This window comes from Benincasa hispida, chromosome 12 (genome assembly GCF_027475165.1).
Source record: "Benincasa hispida cultivar pf3 chromosome 12, pf3_genome.v1.1, whole genome shotgun sequence".
NCBI lineage: Eukaryota > Viridiplantae > Streptophyta > Magnoliopsida > Cucurbitales > Cucurbitaceae > Benincasa > Benincasa hispida.
This window is the reverse complement of record NC_143489.1, coordinates 22,480,867-22,498,047: the sequence shown is the minus strand read 5'-3', so window position 1 is coordinate 22,498,047 and position 17,181 is coordinate 22,480,867. Positions and strand designations below refer to the sequence as shown.

Sequence of the window (17,181 nt, the reverse complement as noted above, 5' to 3'; positions counted from 1 at the left end):
GAAGATGAGAATTGAGTATGTGAAATCTAAAAGGGTTGAATATTAAGTGAATGTGTTATTGATCTTGCTTTTAATTATAATTAATTATAGAATAACAAATGATTTGAAAATTTAAAAGTTTGGTAACCTTTTCAATTCTCTACAACTATAAAAGTACATCTTCTACCATTTTTTCACTAAGACAAGATTCGTTTGTTCTTTACTTTTAATTTTTATCTCCTTTTCTTATTTCTAAATCGAAATTTATTCGATTTCAAAAATAACTCTAAAGATACATATTTAGAGAAGCTTGCGATGCACATGTTAAATCTATACGTTAAATCTATATTTTGAATCTTAAGCATACAATATTATAGTTTCATTTGATGAAGTATTTTTTTTTTGACATGTAAAATGTGGGATTCAAACTTGATAATATAAATACCATGACAGTTGAGCTATACTTATTTTGACTATTTAATGAAGTTGATAGTGGTGTCTATTCAATGATAATTATACCAGACAAATAAGATAGATATAATATACAAAGAAGAAAAGTAACATATTGAATATCCAAATGATTATAACTCAACTGTCTCTAGATCGGTCGTATAATTAAATAAAAAAAGGAAAGAAAAAAAGAAAAAAGGAAAAAGCGCATAGTTGTAGAATATTGTAATGCAACTTAGCCAACAAGGGTTGTTGAATTAATTTGGGAGGACTTGGTAATCGCATAATTGGAAATTACCTCCCTTGGTGCCGCGCCTGGGGCAGTGGTATATTATCCTCTATTACGACCTAACCCTAAGCCCTTCGTCGTCCCGTCCGGTCGCTGCGAAAGGAGGATCCCCAACACAGAAGCCAACCAAAAACCAGCTCTTCTTTCAGCCCTTGCTGAGCCGCAGTACTGTCGCTATCGCTTTTCACTTTCTCGGTGCACTTTACTTCGTCAGTTTTTCAATCTTTGGTATGTTGCTCTCGTTAGTCGTCACTTATATCTAATAACTGCGTGTTAACAAAAGATACGCTCATGTTCGTGCTGAGGAACATGATTACTTTTCGAGTAATTTATGGTGGGTAGGACGTTGGCAATCTTGGATTTACATTTTTCTTAGTCAGCTTCCTCGTTATCTGGACGAGGGTGGGGCATTTAGTTGGTTTAATGGTGGAATACATTTACCAATAACAGCATTGATCAACTTTTTGGTTCCCCCGATTATTTATTTATTTGTTTCATTCCACTTTCTTGTATCTTAGAAATCATAAATTTTTATTTGATTGTTATGTTCGTACTTGTGCCGTAAAGGCTAGCACTAGAAGAAATGAACAAATTGGCCTCAAACTTTCTCAATCATGCTTCTGTGCATCCCCTGTACCGAATTGGTGCGAAGAATTTCTTCAATTTATGTCCTATTAGTTGGGATTTATGGACTAAAGATCGTGACTCAGGGACCCAGCTTCTTGAATTTTGTCTCCATTTTGTTAATTGATAGAACATTATTGTATTTCTGTTTCAAAATTTGTATGTAGTTTTTCCACTGACGACCTTGGATGATGAAGTTGGACCAAGAGTATTAGCTACTTATAATGTAACACCAATGTTTTGTATGACAATGTCCTTTTGTATGTTGATATGAAAGGAAGAAAACATTTACTCCATTCCTCTTTGGAATCGAATGCAACATAATTGAGGATTTCACGGATCATCTAAAGTTAATCAACAGAGGACATCCTACATATTTTTTCAGGATTGTTTTCTCAATGCTGTTAAGAGAGCTGAGTAAGGTAAAATTAATCATGTATGTCACTCTTACCTCATCTCATGACACAGATGCTTTCTTTATGATAGATGACAAGCGCTTGGACACATATGAGCATTGCAATCATACATAGGGATATAGAGAGGGAATGGGAGAATCATTGTGGAGTTATGGGTATTATTTTTATAAATGGAGCTACTTGCTCACTCTCTGACGAGCTATGCACTGCTAAATTTCTGGAGAGGATGAGGAGATACAAAATTTATTTCAATATTATAATACCTTTGGAGCATCTGGGAGCAAATGAGCAATGGAATTGTGGAGCACGGCTCACATCGAGGATTGCTCTCTTGGTTTGCTTCATTGATTTTTGTTCTGCCTTATTTGGAGAGTGAAGTTGTTGATGCAGATGGCAATTGGTTATGGTGGAAGATGGTGTTTCTTTCCTTTGGATGATTTGTTGAACAGATGTATGATGTTATGACATACATGTGCAGGAATAATATTCAAACTTGCCTGGAGTAATTTGTTGCCTTGAAGATGAGTAGTCGTTTTTCTCGCACAATATATGTTGGAAACTTGCCCTCAGACATAAAAGAGTATGAAATTGAAGATTTGTTCTACAAGGTATATGCCCTTAGTCTTAGCTATTCCTTGTCATGGTGTCTGCAAATTGTTATTTTCTCTTTTCATATTTAAATGTGAAGGTACCCTACAATGGTGGTATTACAATGGTGATTTACAGCCATTCAAACTCATTTTATTTTTTGTTTTGAAAAGAAGATCTACTACATGTATTTTCTGGCTCCTGCATATCTAAGGTTTGATTTGTATGAACTTCTGAAATTTATTTCTACATGATTGATATTTTCTTGGCAGTATGGCCGAATTTTGGATATTGAATTGAAGATTCCACCACGCCCTCCATGTTATTGTTTTGTGGAGGTATTATTTTTTATTTTTAATTTTTATATACTTTTAGCTGCATTTACTGAGTTCATGATATTTTGTTCTTTCTGTTGTTAGTTTGAGAATGTTAGGGATGCAGAAGATGCAATCCGAGCTCGTGATGGATATAATTTTGATGGCTGCCGTCTAAGGGTATAGACTAAGTTTTCGTTTTCCTTTATTTCCTGATTCCTATTATTTTTATTATATTCATATTTTCCCTTTTTCAAATAGGTTGAGCTTGCACATGGTGGTAGAGGCCCTTCATCTAGTGATCGTCGTAGCAGTTATGGTGGTGGTGGTAGTGGTGGTGGAGGAGGGGCAGGGGGAGGACGTTTTGGTGTTTCAAAACGCTCAGAATATCGAGGTGGGGGAATATGTTTGATGCTCTGCTATATGGAACCATGTTGCTGGAAAAATTTCCCACATATAGTATTCCATTACGTCCATATTAATTCAATGTCCTAATGGATGTTTAATATTTCTCACAGTTATTGTACGTGGTCTTCCATCATCTGCTTCTTGGCAGGATTTGAAGGTGTTAGAATCTTTATTGTTCAATGAAAGATAAGGATTTTCTTTTATTGGATCATGTTGATAGCTTTACTGGTATAATGCTTTCAGGATCATATGCGCAAGGCTGGTGATGTGTGTTTTGCTGAAGTTTCCCGTGACAGCGAAGGTTAATCACACGTCCTTCCCCCAGTAAAAAACTGCTATTGTTTTTTTAGTTTGTGCAAAACGGTTTTACTGTATAGGAATGGTTTCTTAAGCAAATGTTGCTTATTTGTTTTGTTTTAGAAGTTTAACTCTTGTGATTTGAGTTAGAATGTAGGATGTGCATCATCCATAATTCTTATTGCAAGTATTTAATTTATGCATTAGTTCCTCGCCTGCCTTCAGAACATAATGTGATGGAGGGTGTTTGTAGTTGTATTTATCTCCAAAAGGTGGTTTACTTTCTATTTTGGGTCTATGACTCAAGCTTATAATTTGGCACATCTCTGTAGAGAAATGCAAGTCAAACCAACTTGATAATTCTTATCTTTTGGGCAACAAGGCATTTAGATAGCCGAACTTTTCTCTAAAGTTCCCATTGTTTCCACCAAAAGAGGAGGCTAACCATAAAAAGGGCCTCAAATCCAGAAAAATAAGCTCTAATGGGTAGTTACACCAAATTTTTTGCCACCAAAGCCCACCAAGAAACATGAAATGTAATAAAAGATCAAAGATTGGTTTAAGAATGCCTAAGCCCTTTAAAAGTTCTATTATTCCACTCCCCAAAGACTCCACAGAATAGCACTCTGGCTTGCCACCAAAAAAAAAAAAAAAAAACTTTCTTGTAGAAGGAGATGGAGAAGGAACTCCTTGATCATTCTCTGTAGTCCTTGTCTAACCTAGTCAAGATTGAACTGCTCAAAAAGTCGATTTGAAACTGCATGAGCTATACTACAACTCCAAAGAATATGATGAAGATCCTATATTGCACTTATAGAAAGAATGCAACACAATGGCTCATTCTAATTGGGTTCCTTGACACCCAATCTAAAGTGTTAACTCTTCCTTGCCTTGGATAACTTCTCAAACAAAAAACTTAACCATGTTGAGAATTTTCACCTTCTACATTGAGATAAAGTCAGAGACCAGAGGGAGGGAGGTTAACCAAATAGAGAAAAAATGATTTACACGAAAAATCATTGGATGAACTAGGAATCAAAATGTGAACACCCCTACTTTCTGGGGTACAACAGAGCTCCCCAAGCAAATAATAAAGATTGATAATATATTTGTTTCCCTATCGGACAAAAGACGGCAGAAAGCGGAAAAGAAGGGTAGGAGAAGTCATAGGATGAGACAGAAGGTAGCTACTGAGTGATTCCTCATCCCAGAAAAAAGTATCACTCCCGTCCCCCTTTAAAACAATGTTGGACAAAAAGAGAGAGGAAATGAAGCTTCTTAGCAATACCTTTCCAAGGATTTTATTTTGGATCTCATGGGAATTGAGGGTTCACAACTGGTTGGGTTTTAGGCCCAACTTTTTCTGGTCCGCACACTATATGATTTGCGGATCGAGTGAATCATGTGTTGATATGTCCAAATATCCTGGGGAGAAAACGTCTTAGAGTTACTTTATATTATTGATGTCTTGATCCCTCTAGTGGCATCTCAACTAAGTCTACCTTCTAAAGTCTAACTAAGGGGGCCACGTAAATCTCATTTCCTATGGCGGCTGCTCTCATTTGGAAGCTTAAAATTCCAGAAAAAGTGAGGGATTTCCTCTGGTCTCTTGCTTGCGTAAGCTTAAAATACTCATGATAAGCTCCAAAGGAGGAGTCTCTAGACCATTTGTTTATTCATTGTAATTTTGCGATCAGAGGTTGGTCCAACTTATTCAATATTTTTGGAGTGATTGAGTATATGGCCTAAGAAGGTTGATGATTGGCTGCTTGAAGGGATTATTAGTTATGATTTGGTTAGTAGAGGGAAAATCCTGTGGAGATGTGCTACTCACTACCTTCTCTGGTGTCTATGGACTTCTCTGGTGTCTATGGAAAGAAAGGAATAGTAGATTATTCAAAGATAAATACGCATCTTTTGATCCTTTTATTATATTTAAAAAAAACCATAACATATTCTCTTGCAACTTCCTATCATACTTATATTTTGTTGTATGATGGTATTTTGGTGTTAAAAATGTGTTATGTTGTGCCACTTTGATATTTGAAGAGGCAGTACTTTTTATTAGTCTATAATCCAGGGATGTATCATGAATAAAATTTATTTTTGTAATGTTTCGCTTTAGCACGTGACATAGCACAGATGCAAATCATTTAAAATGTAACAACTAGGAGTTGCCTTTTTTCTTTTCTCTTTTTAAATGTTCCATCATGCTCAGAAACTGAAATTACTTCAAATTGATTTGATAATTAGATAAATCATAAATATTTACTATTTGAAGTCATGATGTCCAGGGACGTTCGGAATTGTTGATTATACTAACTATGACGATATGAAATATGCTGTAAGTTTTTCTAAAAGATCATGTTTCGTCAGTTCTGCATTATTTCAATTTGATAACTAATGCATTTTTGTTATTTAGATGCGAAAACTTGATGATACTGAATTCAGAAATCCTTGGGCGAGAGCATACATTCGGGTACCTTAACCTTTATTCTCTTGCCATTTATTTCAAATTAGCCTACTGTTGTGTTATTTTTCTCTAACAGCTTACCCTCTTTCTGTGGGCACTTTAAGAAACTGGATTCGGTTTTTTGTGTCCTTTGTTTGTGGATGACATATCACATATGGTTGCAGGTGAAGAAGTATGATGGAAGTCCCACAAGGAGTCGGAGCCGGAGCCGGAGCCGGAGTCGTAGCCGTAGCCGTAGCCGAAGCCGGAGCCGGAGCCGTAGCCGTAGCCGTAGCCGTAGCCGGCCTGCTAGACGAAATAGGAGGTTCCAGCTTTTCTGTTCAACTGTTATCACTCTCATGGCTGCTTATTTTACGTTGTAATGTTTTCTTGTACCATGCAGCAAATCAGCAGAACGATCTGTTTCCAGATCGGTTTCAAGATCAAGATCTCCATCCCCTGTTAAATCTTCAAGGTACTTGTGGCCTGTGTGCGTTTTTCCCTAAGTTTGATTTGCTTGACAAACTTTTTTCTGCAAAATCTGCAGGCCACGGTCAAAATCAAGATCTGGATCACCACGTCAGGTATGCTACTTCCATTTTTGATGCTTCAAAAAACTGTAGAAACCATTTATGTTCATGGTAAATAAAGTTATCTGATTGCATGAGCTGCGCAAATTGGTAGTGGTAATAAAAAAGAACAACCTTTGGATGAAGATGTAGAAGAGCGTGTTTGTTTTATGGGGGGAGGGAATAGGTACGATAATTATCTTCTAGTCACTGTTTTGTTCTAGGTAGCATGAGTATCTCGTTGTCCATGGAATTGATAGAAGCTAAGAAGCACAGATACAATAAAACATTGATACGACACAGATATAATCAAACGTCATTTATTTAAAAATCTAGGACTGGACACAGCGTATGTAAGAAAGAAATTCAAAGTCAATGAGTTATGCATTTATATGCTCTTAAATAATCGGTTTGATGTATTTTGCATTCAAAATTTATTATTTTGTCATATATGTGTTTATTTAGTACATGCAACAAGTGTTTGATGGATGATTTAGCACATGATCTTATTTTGACTTTGTACAATTAGTGTCATATCTTTTGCACTAAATACTCTGAATTAAGTGAGAATAATCGAAATACTAGCACTGACAGAGCTGGAATCCCTTTTTCAGGCACGAGAAGGAAGTGAATGATGGAGAGCTATTTATATTAACGGTTGTTATAATATTCGGGATGCGACATTGCGTTGGAATTTGTTTTAGTTTAGGACCTATGCAGACTGGTTATATGAGTTGAGTTGGATGGAAAATGGCATGAGTTCTGTATGCATATTCTTTTAAATCCTTCCTAACATATCGACTTAAGATTATTTTGTTTGGAGACATTTTTTAGGTATCTGCATGCTAAGTTTACTTACATGCACAGTGGTTTCCCTTTGTTTGAAAGTTGAAAATGAGATTGTTATTAAATAGGGTTTAAGATTTTGGACCTTGTAACTAGAAATGTGAGTAACGATTAGTTTACCACCATCCAAATGAATGACCAACAACACAGTGAAGAGACTTACGATGGATGAACATAGAGATGGCTTTTTCCATTTCATTTCTCATCCTCACTAAATTTTCCATGTGATTGGGGTGGGAATTCTCCACCGAAAATTTGTGGACATTGGGTTGGAGGATTTTTTTTTTAATTGTTTTTTTTAAAATTTATTCTTTATTTAACAAAAATTTAAATTCATTCTCAACCAACTACAATTTTCAAATTTTACCATATTAAGTTGAGTCATTTCCTATGATTCAAAGAAACCACTGCTTGGCAAGAAATCTTAAAATTTAAAACATAAATTATATATATATATATATGTGAATGTGAATTAATATAATTTTTGGCCTTGCTTTCACTTAGCTAATGGGGAGGAAATTCTCTCCACTCCTATTTTTCATCTAATCAGAGATTCTGTCTATGGTCTCATGGGATAAATGGACATTTCAACACTATTTTTCATCTAGTTAGAGATTATTTGACCATGGTCTCGTGGGATAAATGGACATTTCAAGATGAACGATGTATTTTCAACATGAATACCCACATTAATTTGAACTTCCAGCTATTGAATCCACTTCTGGAGCCTAGATCTATGATGATCCTAGTTCAAATGAAACTCTAGCGGGCGATTACACCTTTCTTTTGGAATTTATAGGCAAGATTCAAGCAAAATTTCAATCCCAGGGACCCAAATACAATTAAATCAAGATCCCTGGGATTGATAGTGTAATTTTTCAATTTTTTTAACTGCTTCTATTTTCACTTTTATAATAAAAAATTATGATAATGAGGAAAATTACTCAAGGGGGCCATAGACTCAAAATGTGATTGGCATCTTGGATTGTTGGATGTATGAGAAAGAAATTATTAAAATATCTCAATTTTATGTATTGTGATTGCTAAGGATTGAAAGCATAGAAATTTTAGAATCCATATTTTACGGTTATTATGAAGCAGGCATACTGTGGTCTCACTTTATTGGATAAATTTCGATGAGATTGATTTTCGATTACTAAAAAGGTGGTTATAAATGCAACAATATATCTATAAATAATTATGCGGATATAAACTATTTTTTTGAAAAAAAAAATGACATTTTTAAAGTTCATTGTAGTTATGAAACTTGATCTGAATTGTTACATTGTAAATAAAGAATTGAGATTAGGAAGAGAGATTCTAAAATATGTTTAATTAGGTTTTATTTATTGAAGCAAAGATATTGAAGCATATGTTCATTTCTTTCTGAAAGATATTGACGCATACGTTTATGGGGCAATGACTATAGGTTATTCAAATTCAAAACGAAAGATTTGGTGTATGAAAGGATAAGATAGACTTATGATCAATATTTGTCAATTTTATTGTAGGGATGTTAAAGTTTTGGTGAATATGAACTTATGTTTCGATAATAATTAGGATGATTATTTTTTGATTGGTTTTCAAAGTAGCCATTTTTCATCATTTTTAAAGGGAACTGTTATTTTGTCATTTATTAGTATATTGATCAGATATTGTATAAAACGCCACATATTAAAACCTTAAGTCCTAAATATAAGACCCGGACATACTTCCAAAAGAAAAAAAAGAAACACTCAACGGATACAAAAGCAATTGGTAAAAAAGATGAGTTACGAACAACAATGGTCAATTTCATAGTGGAGCACATGTTCAAGCTTGATATTTAAATATGAAACCTATGTCATGTCTCAAGTAAAAAATACCATCCAATGTTTTTTTTCCTCGAGCCATTTTTTGGCTCTTTTTTCTTTTTTCTTTCTTTCTTTCTTTTTTTTTTTTAAAGAGATACCAATGATCATTTTTTGTCCTTTTCAAAAGGAGGATTTTGGTAGAGTTGATAATGTTCCAATTTCTTGTTTTCTGTTTCTATTTATGAAACTGACCTGTTTGATAACCATTCATGTTTTTTGTTCCTAAAATTTGAGAAATGTCCTTAGAAATGGGGCCAAAAAGGTAGTTTATCTTATTTCATTTCTATTTTATCTAAATTTGTTTAATAATTGTATTAAAATGTAGACTTGTATAGTTGGTAAGTAAGTTTATCCAAAACAATTCTCAACTTTGTGGTAGTTGGGATCAAGTCGACTTTTTTATTTTATTTTTTCTTTCTTTTTTTATATATATATTTAAATATTTTCTAATTATTTCTTTCTTTTATTTATTATTTTATTAATATCTATATGTTAATTTAATTTTGAATTTTGAATTTTCAAATATTTAGATTTATATATTAATTTCATTTTCAAATTTCAAATTTTCAATAGGGTTGTTTTCAAATATAGGAAAATGAATAAAAATAATTACAAATATAACAAATTTAAATTTGAATTTTCAAATATTTAGATTTATATATTAGTTTGATTTTCAATAGTTTTGTTTTCAAATCTTGTCTATTGTTGTTTATCGCAAATAGAATGTGATATTTTACTATTATTTATAAATATTTTCAGCAGTTTTGTCATTTAACATAATTTTCCTTTTCAATATGCGTATATAAATATCTTTTGAATTTTGAATTTTAAATTTTGGAATATGCGTTTTTATATATATTTTAATTTTATTACTATTTTTATTTTTCTTACACACGAAACCAGTTATAATTTTACAATAAATAAATTTTGTTTATTTAGATATTCATTTAGATTTATTTTAGTATTTTTACAACCACAACATTTTCATAGTAATATAATTGAGTTGAATTTGAGTTTACATTATTTAAAATTTAAACCAAATGACTTAAGTGAGAAATAATATTGTAAATCAAATCTTAACAACATTTAAATAATAGAAACAATTGTACTATTGTTATTAATTTTACATTAGACTTATGTGTATTTGATAATTTAAATATTTGATAATTATTTTTTTTAATATTTTAATGCATGCTATATATTTTTTATTTTATATAATTAGATTATATTCAAACTATAAAATATGAAAAAAAAATATAAGAAAAAATAAAAGAAACAAGAAACAAGAAATAGTTATCAAACAAGTTTATGTTCTTGTTTTTTTTTTCCAAGAAACAAGAAATATGAATAGTTATAAAATATATTCCTATTTCTTGTTCTAAAAAAAAGGAAACATGAAATAAGAAACAAGGAACGAGAAACAAGGAACGAGAATGTAATCCAATTGGTCCAAAAAAAACTCATTTCCCATTTTAATTTCTTTATATATTAATTTGTGATTATATTGTTCTAAACCTAGAACTCCAAAGGTTAATCCAATCAAGTTCATTTTAATTTTCCATTATATTGTTTTAATTTCTTTCATCAACGCGGGCGTCCTCGCGGGGTGGGCTTCCACCGGTCATCTTCTCCGGCATTCGCGACTGGTTTCGAAGGTGTGACTGGTTTCTTGGGTTCTTCTCGGGTGTTTGTTTGGGTTCTTCTGCCGTTTAAATTTCGTTCTTTGTATTTGCTTTCGACGGTGAGGTGTGACTGGTTTCAGTCGAGTCGTTTGTTGGCAGACAGTGTCGGGTTGGCAGACAGTGGGTTATCTGGGTTTTTGGCAGACGCCTTTCAATCGGTAACGGTGAGGGTTTGTTTGTCTACAGTAGTTGTTGGATGAGATTTGGCAGTCGATTTTAGATTTTAGGTTCAGGCATTGATAGTTTTGAGGTTTTAGTGGGTGACGATGGTGCGGAAGCGGTCACCTTTAAGATTGAAGGATAAGAATGAAGGTCGAGTTGCTCGTCAACCCTTTCGTTTGCTTAGACCGGAGATCGATTTGGGATTAGGTGCTCGTTCTTTGGAGGTGAAAGATTTTGGGTTGTCTGACATCATTTTGAGGAAGGTGAAGGGTCCAGTATGAGGAGTGTTGGGTTGAAGAAGCCTCTCTCATCTGACCTAGAATCGGAAGGAATTCGGGTTGTGAGGAATAAACCCAGCGGGTTGGGTATTGAGTCAGTTGTTTGGCAGGAAGGTTTGGGCTCGTGTGGAGTGGGGGCCCAGGAAGTGAAGGGCGTGTCTGGGAGCCTAGAGGGAGTTAGGGGCCTGGATGAAAACCGAGTTGTAAGAAGGGCTGGATTGGGCTTTGAGGGAGCTGGAGTGAGCGGGTCTGTTGGGAATGGGCTGAGGCTAAGTAAAGGGAGTGGACTGGTGCAGAGGGAGCTGGAGAAAGGGTCAAAAGGCGTGGAGGCATCGGTGGGTAGGTCGCGTGGTGCTGGGCCGGAGTTGGAAGGCTCGGAGGTGCAAAAGTCAGGTAGTGAGGACGTTTCTCGGGCTGGGCTTTGTGGAAGTGAGGGTCGTTCAGAGGACACATGGGGTTTTTGTGTGCGGGAGGAGGGGTGTGGTTCTGGTGGTTCGAGTTCCAGCGTGAAAGGGGGAAATTCGTGGGCCACCCTTTTTGAGTCTAAGTTAAGGGGGGTAATTTAGAGTTCATTCCCCTATTGGTTGAAAATGATAAAGTTATTGTTGAACCTTGTGAGGAGATTATTAATGAGGGTGTTTGTTTGTAGGAGAAATCTTTGGTTGGTCAGTTTGTGGATGCCAAACTCCCGTATTCTGTTATTTGTCAACTTATTCAAAGAATTTGGAGACGTGTAGAGATGCCAACTATTACTTTGTTGGAGAACGGTTTGATTATCTTTAAATTCAAGAAGGTAGAGTCATGGGATTGGGTGCTGGAGAATGGTCTGTGGAACTTGAGTGGCAAGCCCATCTTATTACGGCAATAGTCCCCAGATATTATTCCTGAAACCTTTGGTTTTGATTATGTTCCTATCTGGATTAAACTTGAGCGTGTTCCCCTGGAGTTGTGGATGGATAGGGGTTTAGCAGTGGTAGCTAGTGTCGTAGGTAAACTTGTCTCTTTTGATGTTGCAACAAGAGAGCGACGATGGTTATCGTATGCGAGGGTTTGTGTTCAGGTGGATGGTGATTCGTTAATACCCCCCTCAGTCACTATTAGAATGCGGGGCCAGGAATTTATTATTCCAGTAGTGTATGAGTGGAAACCTCGTAGGTGTTCTTGTTGTGGTTCCTTTAGGCATGCTGGGGCTGTGTGTGAGAAACAGGGTGTGGAAAAGGGTTAGAAGTTGTGTATTGTGGTAGTTAAGAGGGGTGTTTGAGGGAGAATGAGGGAATTGAGAGTGTGAAGAAGAGGCAAGATTTAGTTATTGGTGCGAGGGGAGTTAGCCAAGTGGATGGGAATAAGGGCACGGGGTGTGCTGATGAGTTTACTATGGTCAGTCGTAGTAGGCATGATAGAGGAGATGCAGGGCATAAGGATGGAAGTGGGTCATCGAGTTCGGCACCCTTGAGGAGCAGAGTAGTTTATGGGTCCCCTGGAATTACGGGGTTTGTAAAGCATGTTGATGATCGTAATCAGTTTGATGTTTTGTGTGATGAAGGGGGAGACTCGTTGGCTTTGGTCCTAGTGCAGGCAGATCATGATCCGTCGTCTGTTATGGACGGGATGTTCGAGAGTTCGGGTAAAGGCCCAGTGGGAGGTGATAGGTGTGATTTCTTGCAAGGTTCATGATTTGGTGTTCCTGGAATGTTAGGGGGTTGAATGACCCTGTCAAGTTTAGGATGCTGGTAGACTTTCTGGCTTCCTCCTATGTTACTTTCTGCTGTTTGCTTGAGACGAGGGTTCGTCGCGAAAATTTTGATATGGTGATGGGTAGGTTTGGTGATGCTTGAAGTTGTGTGTGTAGCTATAGTGTGCGGGGAGTTGGGAGGATTTGGGTGATGTGGCGGAAGAGTATTTATGATTTTTCTATTGATGTTAGTGGGGAGCAGTTTATTTCTGGAACCTTAGTGGATATTGTATCTAGTGCTAGGGTATATATTGATGTTGTGTATGCCTCTAATCTCGCGAGCGAGAGGAGGAACTTGTGGTCTCAGTTAAGTGATGTGTGTGTCACGTGGCAGCTTCTTGGAGTTTTTTTGGGGGATTTTAATGCTATTCATAGTAGTTCAGAAAATTTTGGTGGTTCCCCTAGCTTGAGGGAGATGGAGGAGTTTGATGAGGCGTTATTGAAGGCAGATCTGGTTGAGTTGGGTGTGACAAGTAACTGGTTTACTTGGACTAGTAAACTTCAGGGAAATGATATCTTGCGCCGGTTGGATCGATGCTTGTCTAATGAGGCGTGGAAGGTAGCTTTTCCGTATTCAGAGGTTAGAGTTGGTCAGTGGGGAATTTCTGATCATAGCCCTCTTCTGGTTTCTACAGGGGAGGCGAGGAGTAGACCGCCTCCTACGTTTCGTTATTTTTCTCATTGGGCGGAGGCTAAGGACTTTATTAATACTATTAGGTCAGTGTGGAGAAGGCCTGAGGTTCTGTATCCTATGGTTAGCTTTGTGCGAAATTTGAAGGCAGTGAAGCGGGTTTTTCGTACATCGTTTGGTAAGCATATCTTGCTGATGAGGTGCGGGTGGCTAGGTAGGTTAGGTAGGTTATGGAGACTGATCAGGTTGAGGTAGAAAGGGATCCTACTTTAGAGTCGGTGTATGCGGAGGCGGCTCGAGCCACTAAGGTGTTTTGGTTAGTGGCGAGATTGGAGGAGGCGTCGCTCCGGCAGAAGACTAGGGTGAGGTGGCTGGAGTTAGGTGATATGAACACAACTTTTTTCATTGCTGTGTTCATTCTCGTCGTAATTGTAGTGGTTTATTTACGGTCGTGGATGCTGGGGGGACTCGCAAGACGGTGCATGATAGGGTGGTAGAGGTGGCGGTAGATTTCATTCAGGGTTGTTTAGGGTCTCATCCTGTGGGGTATAGGGATCTTACTGCCCGAATTGGAGATATTGTGCAGTTCAGCTGATTCGAGGAGGGGGTGAAGGTGCTTGGTCGGCCAGTGAGTCGAGAGGAGATTCAGAAGGCTTTATTCTCGATGAAGTCTGGGAAGGCTCTTGGGCCTGATGGGTTTTCGGTAGATTTTTACAGAGTTGCTTGGAGTGTAGTTGGGGATGATTTCTGTGACGCTGTGCTGAATTTTTTGAGACCTGTTACCTGCCTGACGGAGGTAATTCTACTATTATTACTCTTATACCAAAGAGGAGGTAAGCTAAACGTATGAAGGAGTTTCGTCCTATTTCTTGTTGCAATGTTGTGTATAAGTTTGTCTCGAGAATCTTAGTTGAGAGATTGCGGTTGTGGTTTCCTGCTTTCATCAATGGCAACCAGTTTGCATTTGTTTTGGGTAGGTCAATTTTCGACAACATTTTATTGTGTCGGGAGCTTGTGGGGGGCCATAAGAAGGGCAGAGGGAAGCCGCGTTATGTGTTGAAGGTAGACCTTCAGAAGGCATATGATTCGATAAATTGGGATTTTCTGTTTGATATGCTGTTGGCTATAGGTAAGCCCCTTCAGTTTGTTAGTTGGGTGAGGGTTTTTGTTACTTCACCTAAGTTCTCTGTGATGATTAATGGTTCTCTTGAAGGGTTTTTTCTGGTAGGAAGGGGTTGGGGCAGAGGGATCCGTTGTCTCCTTTTTTGTTTGTGATGGTGATGGAGGTCTTGTCTAGGTTATTGAATAAACGTCCTGTGTGGTTTAGGTTCCATGATCGGTGTGAGTGTATGGGCTTGACTCAATTGGTGTTTGCAGACGATTTGATGATTTTCTGTGCAGTGGAGAGAGATTGTTTGGAGTTTGTGAGGTAGGTCCTGACAGATTTTGCAGGGCTGTCTGGATTAGTTGCAAATGTTGGGAAGAGTTCCATGTTTGTTGGGGGTGTGGAGTCTGGAGAGGCGGAGGTACTAGCTGTGTTTATGGGTTTCTCTCTTGGTTCGCTGCTTGTTAGGTATTTGGGTTTACCTTTATTGGCGGGTCGATTGAGGGCTGTGGATTATGCGCCTTTGATTCAGAGGATTACAGCTCATATTAGAAGCTGGGCAGCGCGGTTTCTCTTCTTTGCTGGGAAGTTGCAGCTTGTTAGGTCTGTTTTGCACTCCTTTCAGGTTTTTTGATGTAGCATCTTCGTGTTGCCTGCATGTGTAACTGATGAGGTTGATGATCTGTTACGTAGTTATTTATGGAAGGGTAGTGCGGTGAGTTGGGGTGGTGCACGGGTGGCGTGGGATGAGGTGTGCTTGCCGTTGAGAGAAGGGGGGTTAGGTGTGAAGCATGTGACCTCTTGGAACCAGGTTGCTATTATGAAGTTGCTTTAGCTTCTCTTAATTAAATTGGGATCATTATGGGTGGCATGGGTGGAGGCATATGTTTTGCGTGGACGGTCTTTGTAGGCTTTTCAGAGTGAGGTTGGGAGGTCTTAGTGCTTGAGGGCTGTCTTGCGTAGTAGAGATAGATTCAAGCATCTGGTTCGTTTGATGGTTGGCGATGGTCGGTCTTATTTTGTTTGGTGGGATCCTTGGCTGTCGGGGGGTATGATTTTGGATTCATATGGGTCTATGGTGGTTTATGATGCAGGGAGTAGTTTGGAGGTATGGTTGTCGGAGTTCATGAATGGTGAGGGAGGTTGGAGGTGGCTCACAGTATCTTGGAAGCTACTTGAGATCTGAGGTCTTATTCAGCCAGTGAGGCCTAGGGTGAGAGGGGAGGATTATTGGGTTTGAGTGTCGGATGCTAGTGGTCGATTTTCTATCGCTAGTGCGTGGGAGAATTTACGTCCTCGTCGTCTTAGGGTGTCTTGGGCTGGTATTTTGTGGGCGGGGGGTGGTATTCCGCGTCACTTTTTCTGTGTGTGGTTAGCTGTGAGGGACAGGTTGGGTACGCGGGATTAGTTGAGGAGTTGGGGAGTGTTGTTAGAGAGGGGATGTTTTCTGTGTGGGGGAGGTATGGAGTCGCAAGATTATTTATTTTTTGAGTGTGGTTTTGGGAGAGAGGTGTGGTCTGGGGTGTTGGGTCAGTTGGGTTCGTCGCATCGGGTGACGGGTTGGGATGTAGAGCTAAGTTGGTTGTGTCGAGTGGGGTCAGGTAAGGGGGTGCATAGTAAGTTGTTCCGTGTTTTCTGGTGTGCTTCCATATACTACATCTAGCGTGCAGCCGCTGATCGAGGTCGGTGTCAGCTCTGGTTCACCTTATGATCTCTACGGTTTGTGCTCGTGCTGCTTCCTGGCGAGTTGACCTTTTTAGTCTTATCTAATGTGTTTACAGATGTTTTTTTCTTTTTGATCTTTACGTTTTTTTTTGTTTTACTGTTGTCTCTTGTTTGTGAGGTTTTGGGTTCTTTTATCTGGCTTTCTCTCTGGTGGTTTGCTCTTTTTTTGTGTTAGTTTTGTTCTGCTCTTTCTTATGGGCTTTGTTTTGGTTTGTTTGACCTGTCTTTGCTTGTGCTTTGTTGCTTTGATACCTTGATCCCGGGCTATAGGATCCCCCTTGTTGTTGTATAATAATATCACCTATTCTTAAAAAAAAAAAAATTTAAAATCATAAACAATATAAAGACCTTAACGAGAAAAAAAAGGAAAAAAAAATCCTCAATGTATCATTGAAAGTACATGATGAAAAAAAGTTATGTTTGATAAACATTTGTCTCATTTTTAAAGGTATACAATTTGTTGGGTTTTTTTTTAGCAAAAAAAATTTGCTTATAGTATTCTGTCACAGAAGTACCCACATCGGAAAAGTTCAAGAAAGTTATGGGTTCCAAGCACTATAAAAAGAGCATATATGTAATTACTCGACTTTTCTAACCTTTACCATAGGGTCACTACTATATGCATGCATAAACTCGAAAGCAAACCTTGGTAGCTTATGCAATAGAATCAAAATTCCTTTTTATAAAATAAAAAAATTCAACAAGATAAATGTTTAGAAACCTCAAAATGTGAAAGCATCAGTCTAGTCCCTTAGGTACGATCACAGATTCTTCTTACCTG

General features: G+C 37.5%; 1 protein-coding gene across 4 annotated transcripts; it reads left to right on the top strand.

Moving 5' to 3' along the window:
- The first annotated feature begins 666 nt into the window (after positions 1-666).
- Positions 667-7,212, top strand: LOC120093014 (serine/arginine-rich splicing factor SR34A). 4 transcript variants are annotated; one of them, XM_039051305.2, is made up of 13 exons: positions 667-946; positions 2,237-2,366; positions 2,619-2,684; positions 2,766-2,840; positions 2,922-3,054; positions 3,179-3,225; positions 3,312-3,369; positions 5,660-5,709; positions 5,788-5,844; positions 6,003-6,142; positions 6,221-6,292; positions 6,365-6,401; positions 7,001-7,212. In XM_039051305.2, the coding sequence occupies exons 2-13, from the start codon at positions 2,280-2,282 to the stop codon at positions 7,019-7,021; spliced, it is 843 nt and encodes a 280-aa protein (XP_038907233.1). In that variant the 5' UTR covers positions 667-946; positions 2,237-2,279; the 3' UTR covers positions 7,022-7,212. The 4 variants fall into 4 exon arrangements, with proteins under 4 accessions (XP_038907233.1, XP_038907231.1, XP_038907230.1 ...); XM_039051303.2 differs by having other exon boundaries at positions 694-946; positions 1,829-2,366; XM_039051302.2 differs by having other exon boundaries at positions 694-1,764; positions 1,829-2,366.
- The last annotated feature ends 9,969 nt before the right edge of the window (positions 7,213-17,181 follow it).